Raw genomic sequence first — 21,525 nt, forward strand, 5'->3', positions numbered from 1 at the left:
GCGTGACGGGGAAGCATACGGCTTCCTAATCCACAGCTGGCCTGTGGCAACAAGATGTGGGCCCACAGAAAAGGACACCTCCCTCCTCCCCCACCAGAGCCTGTGATGGGAGTTAGGCTAAGCATTTCTAGGTGTCCTTAGAAGGATCCTCGTCTGTTCCAGTCCACGTTACGTGGCTTTAATTTTGACCCCATCCTCTCTGAACATTTCCAGTGCCAGAGAGGGACTGGAGACAGCTAAACCAAGAAAGTCTATCTGTGACTTTTGTTGCCAATAAAAATGCCTGGACGTCCCCATGCAGAGGGCTGGCTCTCTCTCTGCAGATGAAGGGCCAAAGTGGACACAATGCCACAATATGCTGAGGTCCTCAGACAAGACAAGGAAGAGCACACACATACTCCGTTTATTGCCCCCCCTTTCCTGAGCCCCCTGCTCCCCACCCCCCAGCAATTTGTGGGCAACACAGCACAATGGCTGAGGAACACAGATTACAGAAGTTGGCTGCATGAAAGACAAGTCTTTATAGAGTCTCATCAAGCCCTCAGGTCTCTGCATGTCTGATCTAACCGAAGTTTTTCCTGTGGAGTGGCCAGTCTGATCTCAGCCTTATTTGGCAAATCAGACACACGGTAACAGCCAAGTGCATTCCACGACACTTGTGGTCTTCCCCCCACCCCATTACCCCCCCCCTCCACCAGGGTTACTCTGAATGAGGATCCAATGAGATGGTCGCGGGAAAGCACCAGCAAGGAGTCTGGCACCAGCCGGGCTTCCCCGTGACCTTATCAATAACAAAAAAGAGGAGGAGGGTGGGCTATCTCTGAATTAGAAGATGCCATCCAGGATGACCCTTGCCTAGCATCCTGCTCCGTGTGTAGTGTTACAGTGGTCACTCAGCAAGACTTTGAGGAACAGGTGAATGTTGCTGCTTGGAATCTAAGAAGCGCATAAGAACGTTGCTATTATTGTTACCACGGTTATCAGAACCGTGTCTGCTCCGAAGCAGACGTCCAGGCTACGTCCGCTCAAACTCTGAACTGGTTTCCCAGCACAGAGCCAGACTCCTCTCCCTCTCGCTGCTGCTCAGCAGGATCACGGGGTTGGAACGCTCCCCCAGACTTTTCAGCACAAAGGCGGATGTGCAGCGTGGGCTGACGGAGCAGTTCTGCCCTGCCCCAGAGGTCCCGGGGTGGGGGTTTCGGGAAAGGTCAGATATTAAGGCCTGTCAGCCTGTCCTCTTCGCACACGGCTGCTCCTCGCTACAATAAAGGCGGGTTTGGAATGTGAACTTGTGGCTGAAATGGGGGGATTAAGTTTGTGGCAACTTCAACTGAACTTGCAACGTGGTGAAACATGGGGAAAAAGAACAACAGAGCTAATTAGACGAGCTGAGCTGTCAGAGTGCCGCCGAATGGCTCAGCGCCAACAAACAAAAGGAATGGGTTGGCAATCAGCAGGATCGATGGAGAAGACTGCTTCATTAGGGATGATAAAACAGACAGAGCAGGGAGAGGGAGTGGGGGAGGGGAGCGGGGAGGCAGGGAGGCGGGGGAGGGAGAGGAAGGCACAACAGACCCGGAGACAGTCAGTCACCTGCACAGCTACAGACACACCCAGAGTCACACACACCTGACTGGTGTGGACAAAGCCAGACACAAATTACACTCACAGACAACCATCCAGAGACACGCACAGAGGCCTCCAGGCGCCGGCATTCAGCCTCACAAATACACACTCACGAGAGTCGAAGGTACGTGCACGAATCACACACTTGCGTGCACACACACGGCCACAGACGTTCAGCTGGAGCCGCAACCAGGCACACACACGCGCGCGCGCACACACACACACACACACACACACACACACACACACAGACAAAATGGTTTAATGAAGCCCGAATCACAAGACGATGCCGACTACTGGCCCGTCAGATTTCAGCGATCACATCGTCTTTGGGGGGTGCTTAGCAGGGGCGGGGGCTGGGGGAGGGGGAAGAAAACACATGCACGCACCACAGCCACCGGCCCCTCCGGTGTTGGGATCCCAGCAGCGCCAGGGGAGAAAATGCTAAACAGGGATTTTGAGCTCTGTTCAAGGGGGACTTGTGGGGAAAGTTGGGAAACCAGCCAATTCCCCACTGGATTTAAAACCTGAGAAATCTAAGTCGGCAGGGTTAAATGTGTATTGAATACAAAAGCACCGAGTACATTTGATTTTAATGGTGAGCAAGAAATAATAAATACAGAGCTTATAAAGTGCTTCACATGCGGCCGGGCACAGCCTGCCTCTCCCCTGCACGCCCCAGCCCACTCCCCCTAGTCCACCAGACACTGGCAAGGCTTTCTTCTGCTCTTTCCTTTCTCTTCTTGTTAAAAAGAAAATCTAAATCCTCTGGTAACATCTGAACTCCAGCCACAGGTGCCTGGCTACAAAGCTTCTTCCAGAAGGGCTGAACGGCTAGCCCCCATGCTCCTGCTACCCCGGGGCCAACGGCCACACTGCTAACCAGACGTTTGTGGCCAAGTACGCGGTAAAGCCCGGCTGGGGGCCAGAGGCTCCTGACAGGAGAGCCGGTCGAGCCATTCTTTTCAAGGCCCTCGAGGGGCCCCGTGTCTCCCAGGGTCACCCGGAGCGACAGCGGTGCATACTGGAAAGGCTTACACGGGTACACTCAGCGGGCAGATTCCGGGGCACGGGGCGCTGCCGGGCCCAGAAAGCACGAGCCTTCCAGGACCCCCAATTTAGTCCCATAGTGACCCTGCTTGGCAGAGGGGGTGTGGGGTGGCAGAAGTGTGGTATACATGCCCACCTCATGCCAGGCACCACACACATGTGATCTCACTACCCTCACCAGGCCGGGGGCTGCTGAACCTATTTTACAGATGATCAAACTAAGGGTCCGAGAATTAAACGTCTTGCCTGAAGTTATACAGTCAGGAATTGCCAACCTGTGATTCAAATCGGGTCAGGCCTCTTCGACTTCCAAGCTCAGGAGAAATGGTTCTGCCAGGCACATTGCCCCGAGGGTACCATAACGCAGGGTGGGCAGAGCCCAGGGTACCGATCCGCTCGCCTCCTACACCAGAGCAGTGGCACAGGCAGGTACTACTCGAGTGTTTCTTGGGGTAACGTTTGCCTTCCCAAGTCCTCAGTTGCCGGTGGGTGTGGCTGGGCCTCCCCCAGTCCACACGGATCCCCACGCTGGTGAGACCGCACGGAATCCACAGGCACTGTCTCCAATACCTGAGCTATTCCAGCAGGAGCAGTCCTGTCCCGGATCACGCTTTGCAAGAGAGTCCCTGCCTGCCTTGGATCCCAGGTCTCTACAGGGAATTCTGAGGGCAGCCCTCTGTAGGGCTGGCTGAAGGAGAGGCTGCTTGGTGAGGAGTGTGGAGAGGCAGGCCCGGGCTCCGCGGCCAGCTTGGCCTCTTAGCATCTCTGTGGTCTCGGCTGCCTGCTGGGTAAATAGCTCTGCCTCCTCCAGGCTGTGGTGGGGACACATGAGACCATAATCACACGAGGGCCCAGCACAGTCCTAGGCACGGAAAAGGCGCTCAGTACGTAATTGTTAATTCTCTTCACCTCTGTGTCTTTGCCAAGCCCCAACACTACCCCAGAGATTCCACAGAAAGCCCAGCTCACTGCTAATGATTACTTTTTCTCCATCAAAGGCTCTGGCCCAGTATTTCACACTAAGGCAGATTCCATGGAACTGCAGGTGGAGGGTCCTGGGAGAGCTCAGTATGCCAGAAAGACCATGGGTTCTAGAGTCTGGTGACCCCTTTCTGCATTTGAGGGACTTGGGTTAGGTTACCAAGCATCAGTTTTCTCATCTCTAAAATGGGTGGAGATGATGTCTACTTCACAGAGCTACTGTGAGGCCCAGCTAGGATTACTTGCTGACTATAAAAAAATCCTCGGCAAATGATAGTCACTAAGAAACTGAGTCACTCCTTAGAACTTCTGAGGTTCAGGGGCGCCGGGGTGGCTCAGTCGGTTAAGCGACCGACTTCGGCTCAGGTCACGATCTCCTGGCTTGTGGGTTTGAGCCCTGCGTCTGGCCCTGTGCTGACAGCTCAGAGCCGGGAACCCATTTCGGATTCTGTGTCTCTCCCTCTCTCTGCCCCTCCCCTGCTCACACTCTGTTTCTCTCTTTCTCTCTCAAAAATAAACAAACAAACAAACAAACAAACATTTAAAAAAAAAAGGAAGTTCTAAGGTTTAAAAGCCTGTTAAGAGTACGAGCCACTGCTGTGTGGCAGGCACTGTGCTCGGTGCTTTACAAGGATAGTCTATGTTTTTTCTCTCAAGGCCTCTGGGGAATGAGGGCATGTTCGACAGAAGGTGTTTTTTTTTTTTTTTTTTAATGTTTATTTATTTTTGAGACAGAGAGAGACAGAGCATGAACAGGGGAGGGTCAGAGAGAGAGGGTGACACAGAATCTGAAGCAGGCTCCAGGCTCTGAGCTGTCAGCACAGAGCCTGATGCGGGGCTCGAACTCATGGACCGTGATATCATGACCCGAGCTGAAGTCGGACACTCAACCAACTGAGCCACCCAGGTGCCCCCAGAAGGTGTGTTAAAGGGAGAGAGGTGGGGTACCTGGGTGGCTCAGTTGGTTGAGCGTGCTTTAGGTGAAGGTATCTAAGTCCCCACTGCCCTCGCCCCCCCCCACCTCCACCCCTGCCCTCTAACTCCTACACACAGGAGGGAAGGGAAGGAAAAGAGCACCACAGAATTTTCCAACATCCGCACAGAGAGCAGCCACCCAATCGATGCTGGGCGTGTGCACCAAGGATTAAAAACAGACACGGTAGGGCCTGGCCACCTGCACCCCTCGGCTGCCACGTGTCACAAGATCAATTTGGATGTGTGCATTGGAAAAGGGGGAGCAGGGGTTGGCATGTGGGTTTGTGGGGCACTCTGGTCGCAGCTGGATGGGAACCTGACCTCTTGCTGGGCTGCAGGAGCGGTGGCTGCTTTGAATATAGAGACTGCTGCTTTGAGTCTGCTTTGAGACATAGAAACTCTTCTCTTGGTAAACAGGCCTCACCAAATGGTCCTGGCAAGTTTCCACTTTGAAGGAACCCGTTAAAGTGGTTATGCCTCAGCACAGCCCAAGTCTGAGCTTCTAAGGAAAACGGGGCCCCACACCCAATACTTTTCCATGGCATTTGTCTTTAAAAACCTTGGATGGGGGGGGCACCTGGGTGGCTCGGTCGGTTAAGCGTCTGACTTCAGCTCAGGTCATGATCTCATGGTTTGCGAGCTAGAGCCCTGCATTGGGGTCCACGCTGGCAGTGCAGAGCCTGCTTGGGATTCTTGCTCTCTCCTCTCTCTCCGCCCCTCCCCTGATCGTGCTCCCCCCACCCCAAATAAATAAACTTAAAAACAAGAACAAAAACAACTCGGATAGGTCTCTCTGCTTCGCCCACCCCATTCCAAGGTGTCGGTGGGTTTGTCGCCCTGACTTGGGACTTCACTGGGCAAGGTGGAGCTCCACGTGAGGCCTGGAACAGGAGGCCCTGTCTCCATCCGAGCTGGCTCGAGATTCTCTGGGCGTAGCCTCTGCCCTCGCAAAGGGACATCAAACGCATTTCCAAACCAAGAGCAGGCAGGAATGAGACCCCTGCTGCCAGACTTCTGCTTCCTTTGTGAGGAAAGGCAGTTGGAGCTGGGCTTTAAAGCTCACTGGCTAGAAGTAGGAGTCAACCTAGGAGATGTGCTCAAGTGACGCACACACGCACACACGGCAAACACACCACACGGTGGCCCACGGCTACCTACAGCTCTGGCCTACAAGTCGTCAAACTGGTTCGGGGAAAAGGAGACAGAAGCCCAGAAAATGCAAGTTTGGGTTCATGCCACGCAGAGAGGGAAGCTGAAAAACCCAATTCCCGGTTTTGTTTTGCAAGGCAGCTGAGTTCAAACTCCCGAGGTTTAGTCAGGCAGGGAGGACGGCTCAGGCAGTGTTAGGCAGAGGGCAGAACCACTGGCTACTCACGGGCCTCGAGCGCTGTATCTTGGGAGGCGGCGGGCGAGTGGGACGGAGTCTTTGTGGCTGCATTAAAGCGAAACTTAAAACATCAGTACACATGGAGACGGTTTGATGCATTTCCACACACGGCACACGAGAGGACGCATCCAGTCGCCCAAGCCAGACCCCAAGAAGCGTCCTCGATGCCTCCCGCTCTCTCACTCCCATGTCAACTGGTTGCCGGACCCTGCGCATGCATTTCTGAGGCCTGGATCACTGTAATCATCTTCCAACAGGATCTCCTCCAGCCATTCTCCACACGGGCCCGGGGGGATCTTCTAAAATGCAATACGACCTTGTTGCACCCCAACCTCGAGACCTCTGCTGCCCTTCCTGCCTCCTTGGGGGACAGCTCAGCAAGGCCGTGGGCTGGCATTCCAAGACCTGGGCTCTCTTGTGCCCCATACAGACCCCTCCCAATCTTCATCCTTGCTCACCAGGGCAGATCCTCAAATGGCCCTGGACTCTCATGCCTCGTTTCCTGCCTGCCTCTTAGGGTCGAATGACCCACCCCATCCTGATCTGCCTGGCAAATAAATGTCTACTTGTCATTCAAGATAGTGGGTCACAGGCTGCCTTCAATGCTCCCCCTGCCCAGTGCTCCCTGCTACCTGGGACTTATCACCCGGTGTCTCCCTCCCAGCGCCCCCTCCCCTGCACTATCTTTCAAATGTTCATTTCCTTGAGGGATTCATCCCTGTTCCCTGGGGGGGGGGGGGGTGGAATTTGCAAAATAAATGTCTGATGAACAAATAAAATGAAACAAAACGCTTGGCTTTTGAAATCAGGATCTGAATAAAAACCAACAGAGCACAGGCTTGTTGGCTGTCTCCTCCGACCCTTTATTTTGAAAGTCAAACTTTGTCCTTTCAATGGCCTGCGTGAGTAGATGCCCCAGACAAGTGGGGGGGGGGGTGGGCAGACAGAGGAAGGAAAGGAAGCCTTCACACTAGACCAAACCACGACCCTCCGCAAACCCTGGGAAGCTTCCGGTTGGTTCCTCCCCCTTCACCCAGGAGGTTCACAAAGTTTACACCTGCACTGCTCCCTTCGGCAGCCGATGGCCATGGGTGGCAGGTCTGAATTAAGACGTGCGGTATGTATAAAATACACACTGGCTTTCAGATACTCAGTTAGAAACAAGTATGTAAAGCGTCTAAATTTTTTATATTGATTACGTGTTGAAATGAAAGCATTTTGGCTATTTGGTTTAATATCATTACGATTAATTTCGTGTTCCTTTCTACTCTTTCGATGTAGTTACTAAAACATTTTTAGAATTCCACGTGTGACTTGCATGGGAGGCTCCCGCTAGGTTTCTCCTGGACGGTGCGTTAAAGCCTCATTTGGTTGCAGAAATTCTTTGGATACCAGACCTGCCTTGGAGCTCACTCTCTGGACCCAACTCCTGGAGAGTAGGGGCCATGTCTCGGGGGTCCCTGGGTCCCGGCACAGGGTCTGTCAGAGTGGCCCAAGGGGAGAGATGGCAGAGGCACTCGGTAGAGAATTGGGCCCCCTGTAGCACGTCCAGAGCATGTCTGGATGGAGATACACTGGAGATACACTGAGGCTTTCTGGGCCCTGTGCTATTTAGCTGGCAGCATGGGCCCAACCGTGCTCACAGACCTGTCCTTGGCTGGAGCCCACCCGGGGGTTGGAAATGCCACCCAGGTGGAAATGCCAGTGAAATGAGCCCGACAGCCCACTGCACCCTATTTCTTCTCCATCATGTTTACAGGAAAAGTGTGGGGCAAAAGGGAATGGAGCCCCTCAGCCCACACTGATCAAGGGAAAGTAAAAGGGCAGGGAGAGGGGTGCCTCCTGCAGTGTGCACAGGCTGCCGCCTCATCCCTCCCCCGCCTCTCCTCGTCACCCCGCCCTCCCCCCCCCCAAGCCCCGCTTCACTTGTTTTTGGCCACTCTACTTCTGGATGACCAGTTCTCCAGCCCACAGTCCTTGCGGCTCATCGCCTCCGACCGAGTCATTGCCACCCTGCTGGCGGGGGTGGCAGAACCCCCAGGAGGCGGCCTCTGGGGTCAGAGAGTCTTGGGCTGAACCCCAGCCCCCCACCCCACCATTTGGATTTCCACAGGCCCATGATATAACCACCTGTGCCTCACTTTCCTCATCTGTAAAAGCAGGTAGTGGATTACCCACCCCAGGGGGCCGTTAGGGAGATTCAGTGAGACATGTTCGCCAAGATCTTCCCACCATGCCGCCAGCAGACTTTAGCAACCATCACCGTTAGCAGGTCTCTCCCCCTCCAGCCTCTCCCCTCCCCATCCATCTCCACACTTGTTCCAGAGTGGACTTAAAAAAAAAAATATATATATATATACACCCAATCGTGTCATTTGCCAGCTTAAATCATCTCAGCGGAAGGCCAGCGTCTCCCAAGGCATCTCCCAGTGCATCCCGGGAGATGCATTGTATGAAGGAAGAAAAGGGGGTTCCCTAGCCTGACACGTCCGGGAAATGCTGCCTACCGCCTTGCTCCTTTTGGAGATTCACAATGCCAGTTAGCACAGCAAAGGCTGCCAAGGCTTGCAGTAAAAAACCCACCTTAAACAGGCAAATCCCTATTAACTTTTTTCTTGTATGTCCTATTTCTCCCAATTTATTTGAACACAGACTCACTTTCCCTATAACAGCTGTTAATCTTCCCTGGAAAATGCTACCTGCAGCGTTCAAAGCCCTCCAGGCACTGGGTGCCACCCACAGACCTCTGCTGTCTCCTCCCTGGTGTTCCCCCCCCCCCCACACCGCTCCATCCCTCCCCAGCCCCTCTACCCCATCCCACTCGGCTTACCCTCCTGTTCTCCCTGAGTGCTTCAATACTGGTCCCCTTGCCTGAAGCACCTTTTCATTTCCTTGTGTCTCACCCTGGGTGCCTCATATTTGTCCTCTGATGCCTGGCTCAGGTGTCACCGCCCCCAGGAGTCCCTCCCTGCACTTCCCTGCTACCAGTGTATTCACAGCACACAGGGTGTCATTTCTCTGTTTATCTTGGGATCTAGTTGAGTGCTGGTACATAATAGGCGCTCAGCAAAAGATCCTTGGCTTAAAGTTTCTGGCACGTGCAGAGATTTGACAAATGTTCGTTCTCCAGATTTCGTATTTAACTTCTTTCCCTTTGACTGTCACCAGGAAGTGCTGGTCCTTTTGCAACTGAATTTATACATGGTGGGGAGAACGTAGACTCTCGATCACACCCGACCCAGAAGCCAGCAGAGTAAGTCAGGGGGATTTAAAGTCACTATGAAAGGGTGATGTGGTACCTATGTTAGGGTCCCACTGCTGGGGTATATGGGGTATATGGCACTTCCCACAGGGCCACGCATCAGTGGACACACCACTCCGAGAACTTCCCAAGTCTACTGGGGTGGGATGGCAGCTGGGGACACAGGCTGGGGAGAGCTGAGTGCCCTGGGGACAATCAGAAGAGGCCACAAGGGTGAGTGGTGGTGATTTGGGTGAGAAGAGGGAGTGAAGAAAGAAGTCGGGGAAGGATAAACTCAACACACCACTTTGCACAACGTGGCCCCAGTGCGTGGAAGCTGATTCAGGGACTAACTGAACGTGGGGGCAGGGTGGCCTGGGTGGCTCAGTTGGTTAAACATCTGACTCTTGGTTTTGGCTCAAGTCACGATCTCCTAGTTCGCAGGATCGGGCCCTGCGCTGGGCTCTGCGTTGAGGGTGCGCAGCCTGCTTGGGGTTCTCTCTCTGCCTCTCTTTTGGCCACGCTCTGATAAGGAAATAAACATTAAGAAGAAAAAAAAGAAAACGGGGGCTCTGGCAGTGTGAGCGGGGGCCCAGGGAGGCTGCAGAGCTGGCCAGGAGCCCTGTCCCCTACTCCCTAAGGGCGGAGACCCGCTCACATTCTTCTCCACAGTCCCCAGTCCAGGGCCGGTACCGACTTGTTCTTCTCTTCGCATGGCCCTAGTATGAGGAGCATATCTATCTGTGAACAAGGAAACAGACTGCAGCGAGGCAAAGTGACCCGCTCGTGGCCCCAACTGGTACTGGGGAGTCCTGAGAGTGGGTCTCGGGCCTCAACTCTGGAACCAATGTGCTTCCCACCGCTGGAGTAGGTGGAGACAAAACCAGAAGAGCCTTAAATCAGAAGGAGCAGAGCACTGAGAAAGCCAGGTCCGGGCACCTGTGCACAGAAATCACGTTGTACGCGGCCCTCAATTCCCTGGCTGGATCAAAACGCGGCTACACTGACTGCTGTTTCTTAAGTGAGTTCAAAAGGCTGGGCCTTTGGCAATCTTTTGCTAAGAAGAGTTCCATTCAGCATTTCATCTGGCACTTCCTGAGCTGGGCTAGGGTAGGAGGGATGGTGGGGCTGGAGGTTTTGATCATCAACACATACACCTGTTTTCCTGAAGGTCGTGTCCAATCAGGGAAGCAGATTCATGCTCACAGAGCGGAAGCATTCCTCCTACGTATGTTTGCGGAACAACTGCTTGGGGCCAGGCCCAGAGACTCAGGAGAGTAAGATACAGTTCCTGTCCTTAAGAAATGTATGGCCTGGTGGCATTTGACCTATCGTAGAAAAACACCTTTCTTAGTTTATAAAGAGTATTTGGGCTAAAACCAAGAGATATACTTCGAGTTAGAAAGACGTGGGTTCGTGTGTCAGCTCTGCCGTTTTCCAGTTGAGTTCAATACTGGTTCTGCCACTTGGGTGAGTCATTTAACCCAAGTCCCAGTTCACTCTTCCGCAAAATGGAAATAACTCTTGAGTCACATGCACTGGTGTAAGGATGCTACAACAGGAGTGCAGTTGTGGCCTTGGGGGCTTTGGCCCAGCGCCTGATGATGAACAGGACCAGCCAATCCCCTCTTCCCCTGTTGGACTGACAAGTCTTCCCAGAAAGGTCCCGTGGATGTGAAGACCTTGGTTTTCCAAGGGAGTGTACTGTCAGCAAGGCACTGTTGAAAGTGACTGGATTTTAATAATAATCTCTCTTATTTATACGATGCGTTTTCCTTTCAAAGCATTTCTGCTTCTCCTCTTTCCTCTGAGACTCATATCCCTCAGTGAGGCAAGTTAAAGGAGGATCATTTCTCTGCTAGAGTGGCAGGAAACAGGAGGCCCAGAGAGGTTAAGGGACTAGTATGAGGTCACACAGCTAGTAGCAGGAACTAAACAAGCAGGTATTCTTAGTGCATTGCACTACCCTTGTCAACCCAAATTTCCAAAGTCCTCTGGAATCCTTTTTGATGTGGTTTTTCTAATCCGTCTGCAGACAGAATCTGTTGTTAGAGATCTGTGCCTAGGAGAAAACGTGCATGAGAGAGTGACTCACATCTTCCCCTTCCTTCCTTGAGCATGTCTTTCCAGTGCCTTCCAAAGGAGGTATGAAATTCATTTGTTCATTCATTTAACAAACAGTGCACATCAGTGAAGACGACACAGTCCTGATAGAATGGGTAGTGATGCAGGGGGGATAGAGGGGTGTGGAGGTTGTGGAGGTCCGCAGGGGGAGCTTCTCTACTGGATAGGGGTGGTAGAGAGTTCTAGTGCACGGTACAGGGGAACTACGGTGGCCCAACATGGCTAGAGCAAGGATAAATGTGAGGACAGGTCAGGCCAGGACCCTGGATGGGCCGGTGGGGTCACATAATATAGGTCCTTGAATATCAGGCTAAGGACTGTGGCTGTTCTCTTGGGAGCAGTCGGGAGGGATTTAGGTAAGGGGTTGGGGGGACATATCAAAGCCTTGGTGTAGAAGTTGGATGGGAGGAGGAGGATGGGTGGGCTTCTAAGGACAGGCATTCCCCCCCTCTGCCCACCGCCAGCCACAGGGCCCTGCCCAGGCCTCCATGTTGTGAACTCACTGCTCCCGGCCACCTGACTACTGCGCAATGTAAACGTGAGAGAGTAAGCCCGAAAGTGTGATTGACACGGAAGTCCCAGAGAAGAGAGGAACTCTTTGGCCTCTGCCCGGCCCTTGGCGTTTGTATCTGTCAGCCGTGTGAGCCAGGTGAGTATGCTCACTGGCTATGAAGCCCACATTTATGAGGACAGCATCTGATTTGCAGTTAATTTGTTGATGCAGCAAAACACATTGTTTCCAAAAGGTCAGGAGGGGAAGCCGTGTTGGAATATCAACTTAATTACCTGGGCGGCATGGATGAGCGGGTGCCCTGCACAAGGCTCCGGGTGGCAAATGCTTGACTGGAGGCACGGCTCTGGAGCAGAGGGTGCAGTGCGTGCTTGGTGGGGGTCGGGGTGGGGGGGGCAGCCTGCACAGTAGGCACAGCCAGAGCATGGCCTGCCTGTGTGGTATGGCGTCTAACCAGCTTGCTTGCTTGCCGGGGGAATCCTCTGGATGGAAACGAGGGTCATTACCCCATTTCACAGATGAGGGGAAGCAAAGACTTGCCCAGGGCCACATAGGGCAGTGTATGACAGGCCTCCGGAAGAGGGTCAAAGAGCTCATCTGAAGTCAATTGTGGGTCGGGGCGGGGTCCTGTGATCTAAGTGGGAGGGGCTGGCTGTTTAGGAAGCAAAGCATGGATTTACTCAGTCCCCAAGTGGGACACATCTTGGACTATCCCTTCAACATGCTTCGAGGTCACAATCGGCATCGCCATTTGGCTGCTGGGAATGTAGGGGCAGGAGGGAGTAGAGGGACAGGTGCTACCTAAGGCCACACAGAAGGTGAAATGTCAAAGTCAGTGGGGAGATAGGCCAGACCCCAATCAGAGACTGGTGGCATGGCAAGGGAGGCATAAGAACAGAGATGCCGGAGGCCCACGCGATCGATGAGCTTTGTTGAAAGCAGAAGGCTGTGCATACAAAGCTTGGGGTGTGGAGGCAGCCAGGGCCCTTGCACTTCCCCCTTCTGAGGGCTGGAGATAGTGAATGTGCCTGATGGCAGCTGGAGGTCTTGGGTCCTATGTCCGAATGGTGCTCTGAGCTGCCTCTTCCCCGTCAGACTCTGTGTAGCCCATAAGGAAGCTGCCCCAGCGTCCCCAAAGGGGAGGCTGGAGAGATGCCTGGGATTTCTCTATCCTAGGGATGTGCCCCAACCAGGTATGTTGCCAGGAAGGAGAGGGAGAAAGAGAAAATTCACAATTAAACTCTGTCACTGTTTAAGGAGGAAGGAGTTCACCTGGTTAATTTTCCTGGCTAGTAGCCACATCAATTCTCTGACCTGTGCGTGAGACGGCCCTGGTTGGGAGAGGAAGGCAAAGCGTTCTGTGGCTTTACAAAGGGCCTCTGGGCTGAGAGTAGGCCTCCTCTACTCCTCGGGACTGGAAAGCTGCTATTATGCAAGATATGGAAATAAAAGAAGGTTCCTTTTGATATGCCTCCAAAAAGGACCGTACTGGGGCTATATTTTGCGGAGAGCGTCGCCTTTGAAATGCCCAACCAGCTCTTTTGGGCACAGCTCCTACCTGTTTCCTAACTCCTGTCATTACCTGCAGTCCTCTCGTCCACCCTTGAGAGCTGGTCCTGCCTGTGGGAGGATCAAATGCCTGCCTCTGCTTCAGCATTTCAGCAAGGACAGCTGGAGGGGCTGGGCGCTGGTGTCCCGGGGTACTCGCTCTGTGCCGACAGCGCTGGGCAGGGCCCTGGGCCCCTAGACAGCATTCCGGAACCTTCCAGTCCTGAGCACCTGCAGAGTTACCTCCATGCTCCAGGCTGTAATCTTGGAGGGACGCTCCTTACAAGATGCGGCACAGGGTGGACTTTCTACATCACGGCCGAGGATGAAGTTTCCAACCTGCCCGCAGCAGGTGGCAAGGAGGTGCTTGTACATGGGAAAGGGAGGCTGGTGGGGGGCTCTTATCTTGGAGCACCCTGGATGGGCCAGTGTTACTCCAAATATCCCAGTCAGTCCTAAAACTCTGGACAGAGGCTCCATCATGATCCCTGTTCTATAGACGTAGAAACTGAAGCCTCTTGCTGAAACTCATACAACATAGTTAGGAAGTCAGTGAGGCTGGCTGTCGGGCAGAGGAGGGTCTCGACATGCCGTGACTTGCCGTCCCAAGGCATCATCTGTGAGGGGACACTCAGGACCAAAGGTGGTCCTCTGAGAGAAGCCGTGGCACCTGCCACTAGGTCTGTAAGCCATCATCTCTGGAAAGGGGATGCTTAGGTTACGGTCCCCTCAACAGGTCACCTTGCGAGGCCATTCTCTCAGGTTGGTCCCGGGCACTTTCTCCGCAGTGAGTGTAGAGCTGAAAGACATCTCAGCCCGGTCCCAAAGAGCGGTGCGTTCCTCCCTGATGTTGACAGGAGTAGTATTTTGTAGTGGTGCTGGTTAATTTGTAGTGGCATTTGTGGTTTGAAGCCTTGTCAAGATCCCTGATTACCTCCCGTGCAAGGAGCTTGGCTGATGGGGAAGTTCACATGCTGAACAAAAGCGGCAAGGCAGCTGTGAGGAAGGCTGCGAGGGGGCCGGGTGACCCCAGCCGCTTGGGGGACAGAGGCGGGGGTAGAGAGGAGGGCCGGCAGTGGGGTGGGGGAGGGGTGCCTTTTGTTTTTAGTCAGGTGCAGCTGCTCGGTCTGAATAGGTGGCATCCCATTGGTGGCCGGGGGTCGGGCACCAGATGCGGCTGGTGGCTGGGCAGGGAGCTTTGCTGACGCGTACCATTCTCTGCCCGGACAGAAGCAGGAGGCGGGTGCTTCGCTGCTACCTACACCAGGGTAGCCATCGGGGATGCCATCGAGGGTGCCTGGGTGACATTCCCAGGAGGTGGGGGGTCATGGGGAGGGGCTTTCAGATGTCGGGAGACAAAAGTCCTGCGATATCAACATGGGCTACTGTTTTCTTGGCCCTTGCTACATACCGGGGCCTGTGCTAGGAGCGTTACACGTAAGGCCTCTAATGACATCAACAACCCTGCAGAGAAGGGAAAAATGGGGAAAAATCCCCATTTGGTAGATGAAGAAACTGAGGCCACATGGCTCAGTGACTTGCCCAGGCCAGACCTCACAGCTAACAGGTGGCGGAGCCAGGATCCAAGCCCAGGTAGGTATGTCTGACTCCAAAGAAGCCCACATTCCTTCCATCAGACCCGATATCCAACTAGCAGAAGGAAGATGCAGAAACGTATCCCCTCAAGGCCGAGGGTTCTCTCCTCTCCCTGGGGAGATCTCCCACACTATCCTTTGAGCTTTTGGCCCTGCTACGTCTGTTCTGACCACACAGAAGCGTTCACCTCTGCAGCCACCTGCATTTCACCGGGCCTGTGTCCTGGCTCGGTGAGGGTTTGCTCAGTGCATTTAAGGGCCAGGGCCAGCTCAGCAAAACCGAGGCTAATTTATCATCTCCCGAATGATGTCCACCCCAAGCAGTACGCCACTAGCAAATTAAAATAAAAATCTTCTCCTGATTTTGCAGTTGTACAGCTAGAACCACATGGCATCCTCTGGATAGAGAGCCTGATGTCACGAAAGCCTCTCCACTGCTCTCCCTGGTCCGCTCGCCGCCCAGGAGAGCTGGGCCCAGCCCCACAGACTGTCCTTAGCAGGCTGTCCGAGGCCAGCCCTGCCCCCACCAGCCCCATGACTCACCCCACAACAAGCAGCCCCTCTGTCTAGCCCCAAACAGACCCCGCCCTGTCCGTCCTGTGCCACCCGTCTTCACGGTCAAATGCTCATATTGTGTGCCCGTCTTGCTCTTGCCTCCCCGATGGATCCTTCTCATCCCTCAGGCCCCTGCCCCTTCCCTGGAAGCCACCTGTCTCTTCCTGGCTCTACGGGGCCGGGCTTCTTTCTTCTGTCCCTCTGCTGATGACACTGGGCCCCTCACAGGTGGCACCGCGTCCTGTTCACACCTGGACCACCGGCTCTGGGCACAAGGCCGGCGCGTGGTTAAGTGCAAAGTACTTGCTTGCCCAAGACTGTGGAACCGGGACCAAATGATCAGGGAGGCCATCGCCCAGCATTTGACTCACCCAGACCAGCTAGTCATTGTCCCCAGACCCTAGCCGCTACGCCCAGAAGGCCGGCGGCATCTCCGGCATGCTTTTGATCAGGAAAAACTCCCAACCGAGAGGTATCCCGGTCCAACAGGTTGAGCCCCAGGGCCATGCCGAAAAGCTGGAGACTTTTTGAGAGGAATGCGAAAGTGAGAAGCAATACGATGCCCAGATGTGAAACATCCCCAAGTTTCCCCAGTGTGTCTGTTAAAGAAAGACAGTCAGGTTCAGGAGACAGAGGGTTTTTTTTTTTTTTTTTCCCCTCCCTCGGAACAAATGGATGGAGGACCTGGTTTTAAAATTCCTGGACCCTGGAATACATTTCTATCTGTGTCAAAGTCTACCCCTCCACCGCCTCAGCAGAGTTTAAAATCCTAGCTAATAGGTTAACAACTGTTTTTCTTCAGCTTCAAATGGAGAATATCAGAAGGCCGGGGGAATATGCGGCTCTCCAATTTGTACGGACTGCACACAGCTCCCTGCAATGTGTGTTTGACAGGACTGACATTTTGTACCGCTGTGAGATGGGAAAACGTGTGACATTTTTATTCATGGTGGCGTACGCCCTTGTAATGATCAGCTCTGGTCGATGTGCTTACCGCAGCAGCCCCAGAGCCCTCGGAGAACAAACAGGAACCCAAGGTGCCAGCAGTTCGACTGCCTTATTAAACACCGCCAGGATCCTAACGAAGACCAACTACTGGAAAATCTCACTGTCAAATCCTCAAGGACATTGTCAGCGCACAGCTAACTGCATATACTTTTCATTTAAAATACTGAAATCCAGCATTGTGCCATTACGAGAGAGGGGAGGGGCGCTCGCTCCAGTGGCCATTCTGTCAGCCGCTTCTTCGGAGCTCCAGATGCTGGAGCCAGATGCCCAGTGGGGTTCACGGCTCGGCAAGGGGCAGCAGAGATGGGGAGCCGACCTTCTGAAAAGCCCAGCCCTACCTTCAGGGCGAAAGGCTGAAGGTTACAGGCCTCGGCTACGCGTCACCCGGAACGTCGACCCACGGGTTCTCTTCGTAAGCTGAAGCGAATCTGCAGAATTTGAAAATCCGCTCCCCTCTCCACCCCCACCCCCCACCCCAGCCAGCCATCTTCCTGTAGGCACAACCCATTACATCCTGCAACTTGGTGCTAATCAGCCTTCTGTTTGGTGGCAGACCTTAAGACATCTGTAGGAACACACGGCCGCGGCAGGTTTCAAACCCTGGCAGGAAAGCTGCGTGTCAGGATGCCCACCTGCATCCTCACCACTTGCCTCAATACAAAGGCCTCGAGGTCAGCGGGCAGGAGGACCCCCTCCCTTCCACTGATACACACTGATGGATGGAAGTCAATCACGTGGCCGACCCTCGGAGCTTGTCGGGTTGTTACGCTGGGTGATTTGGTTATGGCTGCATATACTAACATACTGATGTATTTATTTTGTAAATATGTATTATTTATACGGTGCCTCTATTTCCATACTCCAGCCCTGACGCACCAAGGCACGCTCTGCTATTTATTTATGGGGTCCTTGTCGCAACGGGCCTAACAAGACGCCTGTGCGTGGTTCTTGCAGGTTTGCAACAAACCTTAAGTGGTCGGCTAAACAACCGGATGTTCTCCATCCATCACGGGCAGAGGCTTGCATTTTAAGGGGCTGCCCGTAAAGTTTAGCATAATACCGTCCATCATCCTTGGCAGAGATGACCTGGGACACCGGAAAGCTGGCAACCCAGAGAGCAGGAGCCGTAACACTCCACACCCCGGGAAGGGGGAGAGGGTGGAATAAGGTATGGGTAACAGGACCCAGAGAGAGCGGAAAAAGAAAGGCGGCTGGTAGACAGCCTTGGGCCAAAAGCGGGACAGAGAGGGTGGAGGTCACTGTACCCTATTTCCCCCAAGCTGGCCGTTCTGTCCCTCGGCAGAACCTTTCACACTGGGCTACGGAGGGGGATGTCCATTGGGTCTGCACACCCCGACAGATACTCCCGCTCTCATGGGCTGTGCCTCAAATCTCATGAGAGCACGTTGGCGGGCGGAAGAGAAGCTCAGCCTCTGTCTAGCCTTGGGTCATTCTAAGGTGAACTTCAATAGCTCCCGCGGAGGGCAGCCAGCCCACCACCAGGTTGTGTCTCCCGGATCTCTCTCAAACCTTTCCCTCCTCTTCACCCCCATAAGCGGGGTCCTAGGTCAGACTCCCACTAGCTCTTGACTGTGAGTTAGCGACCTCGTCAGCAGCCTCCCTGCTTCACCCACCTCCCACCCCTTCCCATGTGGCCAAGAAAGTTCCCGGATGCCACTCCCTCAAATACAATCTTCACTGGCTCCCTGACACCCACAAGACGCATTTCAAGCTCCCCGGAGACCTGGGCACTGCCCACCTACGCGGTTTGGCTCCCAGCCTTGCCAATTGCTTCCCGGCCTCTTGCTTCCCCGTGTTAGCCCCCGTCTTCTCTGAAGAGTCAGCTTCTCCTATCCTTACATAGGTCACTCTGCTTCCCTGGAATGCCCTCCTCCTCCGTCTCCACCTAATATACAACTTCTCTTTCAAGATGCAGCAGAAATGTCACCTCTTCTGAGAAGCCTGCCCTGGTTCGGCCAAACATCTTAGGGCCCCTCTCCAGCCAGTACACTACGTCCATTAGCATTTCTCTCTCCATATGGTTTGGAAAGAATGCCATGAAGGCAGGACCATATCTTATTCCTCTGTGACCCTGGGGCCTTGGACAGGGCTTGCAGCCGATACGCCTCGTTATATGTTGGATAAGTGAAGGAAGGCATTAATGAGGACATAAAAGAATAACTCAGAGTTCTGCCTGGCAAAAAAACCACTCCAAGTCTTCAGGATTTTTACTCCCAAAGACAGAAGGGCGGCAGGGGAAGAAGAATTCTTAGCTGGTCATCATGGCTTGGGCAACTGAAGGTGTCTGGGAGATAGCCCTGGGGCAGAAGCTTCCCTCCCACCCTGCTTCCCCCATCTGTAGAAAAAACAACCCCTTGGTTAGCAGGCCTGGGAAGTGACAGTCTCCTGGGCTTCCTGACTGCTTTATTCCAGCCGGCCTCAAGGCACCATCTTGCCAAGACCCCACCTACTGGCCCTCTGCAAAGATTTTACTGTCTCTTCTCCGGAAAGAGAGTGCAAACAGGGATCCACCTAGAAGGAGTTTGGGACCGGGGCATCCCAGGGAGGGCCGGGATGTACCCGTAACCATGGAACCGGAAGGCTGATGGGGAGCAACACCTCAGAAACTCAGTTTCAACGGCTCCCAGGCAATGATAATCCCCTACCACACTTTGCATTTCAAGTGGGATAGAATCAACGATCCCTTGGGAGCAGTCCCTTTTATACGTTCTGTTTTCGTACTTTGATTACATTTTAAAATTCTCTGCAGTATCAACAAACAAACGCACCGCAACACCGCAGAAGACGCGGAACCAAGCAGACTGACGATAAAACCAACGTGGCAAAGCAATAGCTCAAATGAGGGACACGGTCAGGGCGATCCCAGATCCAGTGTGCAGGAGGCTGGCACGCAGCCTTTGCTGCCAAGGTGCCCCAAGGTCAGGGGGCCTGGAGGTAAAGGGAAAAGCAGCTGGGGCTCTGAGTCTGAATCCGTCGTACCAGCCGGGGAAATAGGGTGAGGCCCTTGACCCTACTGAAGAGGAGGGCGGTCTAGACCCCACTGCATCAGTCTGGGTAAGATAATGTGAGAAAAGGCAAGCACCCAGTACCCAGGCATTCAGAAGGGCAACATCACTGTCCCTTGTACGCTCCTCACTCCATGGTGGTAAGGAATCCGGGACTCTGTAGGTTTATTCTGGGGAGAAAGCCAGGTCCCAAATTCAGGCAGCAGCCATGAGCAGAGGCAGAACAAAGTGCCCTTGACCTCCACGGCCATCCTGTCCACACTGCTGGAGTCTAAACAGGCCCCACGCCGCTGGCAGCTACCACCAGACGCCTCAGGAAACCAGGCAGAAATGACGACGAGAGTTTGACGAGAGGCTCAGAGCGAGGGGAGAGCCTGGTCTCCGGCGTCAGACAGACCTGGTGTGGAATTCTTACTCTGCCACTTACTGTGTGACCTTGGGCAAGTCGCTTAACCTCTCTGGGACTGGCTTTCTGGAGATAATTATCAATCTTACACGGTTGTTGAGAAGATTAAGTGAGGTGATTTGCCGCTGAGAGGCCCGAATCCCGCAGAGTAGGTCCACGTTATAATGAAAACCAACCCAGTCCACCTGACCCGTCCTTATGGTGCCACTGCTCAGTCTGTCATCCCTTCCTTCTCGGCATGGCCAGGTTAATAATTTACCTAGTTCACAGATGTGCTTAGGGATGGACGGGGGACAACACGACAGGCGGCTCCTGGCATAGCACGCTTATAGCCATGGGGTGGGGACTCCCGGCATGGCCCCTGACACCATTCGAGTCCATTCTCCCAGAGGATCTTGCTTGTGGGAAATAACTTATTTTCAATATTTTATGTTTTATTTCCCCTTCCCTACCGTGATAAACTCCCCACCTTTGGCACAGAGAATTCTAATCTGAGAAAATGCCTCCTCTGGTCTCGCTGAATCCGATTTCCTGCTCTTGTCCTGCTGGGCTCAATATCTCGCTGGCAGGGAGCTGGATTCGGAGCTGCTCCAGCACAGACCTTAAAAGAAATGCTGTTTTTAGGCTCTGGTCAGTCCTCTGGCAAAGAGGCCCCGCTGTCACGCTGCGGAGCGTGCACAGACTCGGGGGACGCAGGAGGCCTGTCGCTCACGCACGGCACCGCGCACGGGGGTTTCAAAGGGAACACAGGCCCTTCAGAATACCAGCCACCCCTGTTTTCAGTTTCTCCTGCTCTGCCGAACTGAGCGGCTGCTCGAGGCGTGCACGGAGCTACTCCCACCTTTTCCTGCAATTCTCCACCTTTCATGTACTCACTCAGCACTCGGTCATTCCCCAAACTCTGCCTGGACAAGTCCTCTGTGCCGGGCCCCGTGAGGCTGCCAAGGTCACAGAGCTGAAGCTGATACCGTCCCCGTCTCGGGACAGTGTGTCAGGCATGGGGATGGGGCCGATCCAGAGCAGGGAGGGAAGAGCTCTGCTTGGAGGAGTCAGGGAGGGCTCCTCGGGAAAGAGGGGCTTGAGGGGGGCCCTGAAACGTTGATGGGCTTTTGTCAGGAGGAACAGAGGAGGAAGGACATTCCTTCCTGGCAGTGGACAAAGTAGGAGCTGGTTCACCGAGGGGCTCCCCCCGGCACCCAGCATGGGATCTGGCCTGGAGAAGATACCCAGGAAGAGCAGTGGAATGAACGAGTACAAATTGTGTGCTGGGGACAAGAGGAAAGGATGGGGCCCTGTCCAGGTTGGAGGGCACTTAGCAGAGCCTCACAGGGGGAGAAGCACTGGCTTGACATGGAGGATGGCAGGTACTTGCAGCCCAAAAGGCTCAGCGGTGGGCAGGGGAGCTTGAGAGGGGGGTCATTCCGGCAGAGCCCTGAAGACTGGGTAACTTCTCCGACCACCAGGTGAGTCTGTGATCGGGGAGGGAAATCCT

General features: G+C 54.0%; 1 protein-coding gene across 11 annotated transcripts in view; it reads right to left on the reverse strand.

Annotated features, from left to right (window-relative positions):
• The window catches only part of DENND1A (DENN domain containing 1A), a 513,010-nt gene that overhangs the window by 22,081 nt on the left and 469,404 nt on the right, over positions 1 to 21,525 (reverse strand). For 8 of the 11 annotated variants that reach the window (XM_043566883.1, XM_043566885.1, XM_043566880.1 and 5 more), the window contains one exon: positions 6,008 to 6,064. The exons of the other annotated variants lie outside the window; for them this stretch is intronic. In XM_043566883.1, coding sequence (XP_043422818.1) covers positions 6,008 to 6,064 — 57 coding nt within the window. The remainder of the gene's footprint in view (positions 1 to 6,007; positions 6,065 to 21,525) is intronic. 11 annotated transcript variants of the gene reach the window in all.

This window comes from Prionailurus bengalensis, chromosome D4 (genome assembly GCF_016509475.1).
Source record: "Prionailurus bengalensis isolate Pbe53 chromosome D4, Fcat_Pben_1.1_paternal_pri, whole genome shotgun sequence".
Taxonomy (NCBI): Eukaryota; Metazoa; Chordata; class Mammalia; order Carnivora; family Felidae; genus Prionailurus; species Prionailurus bengalensis.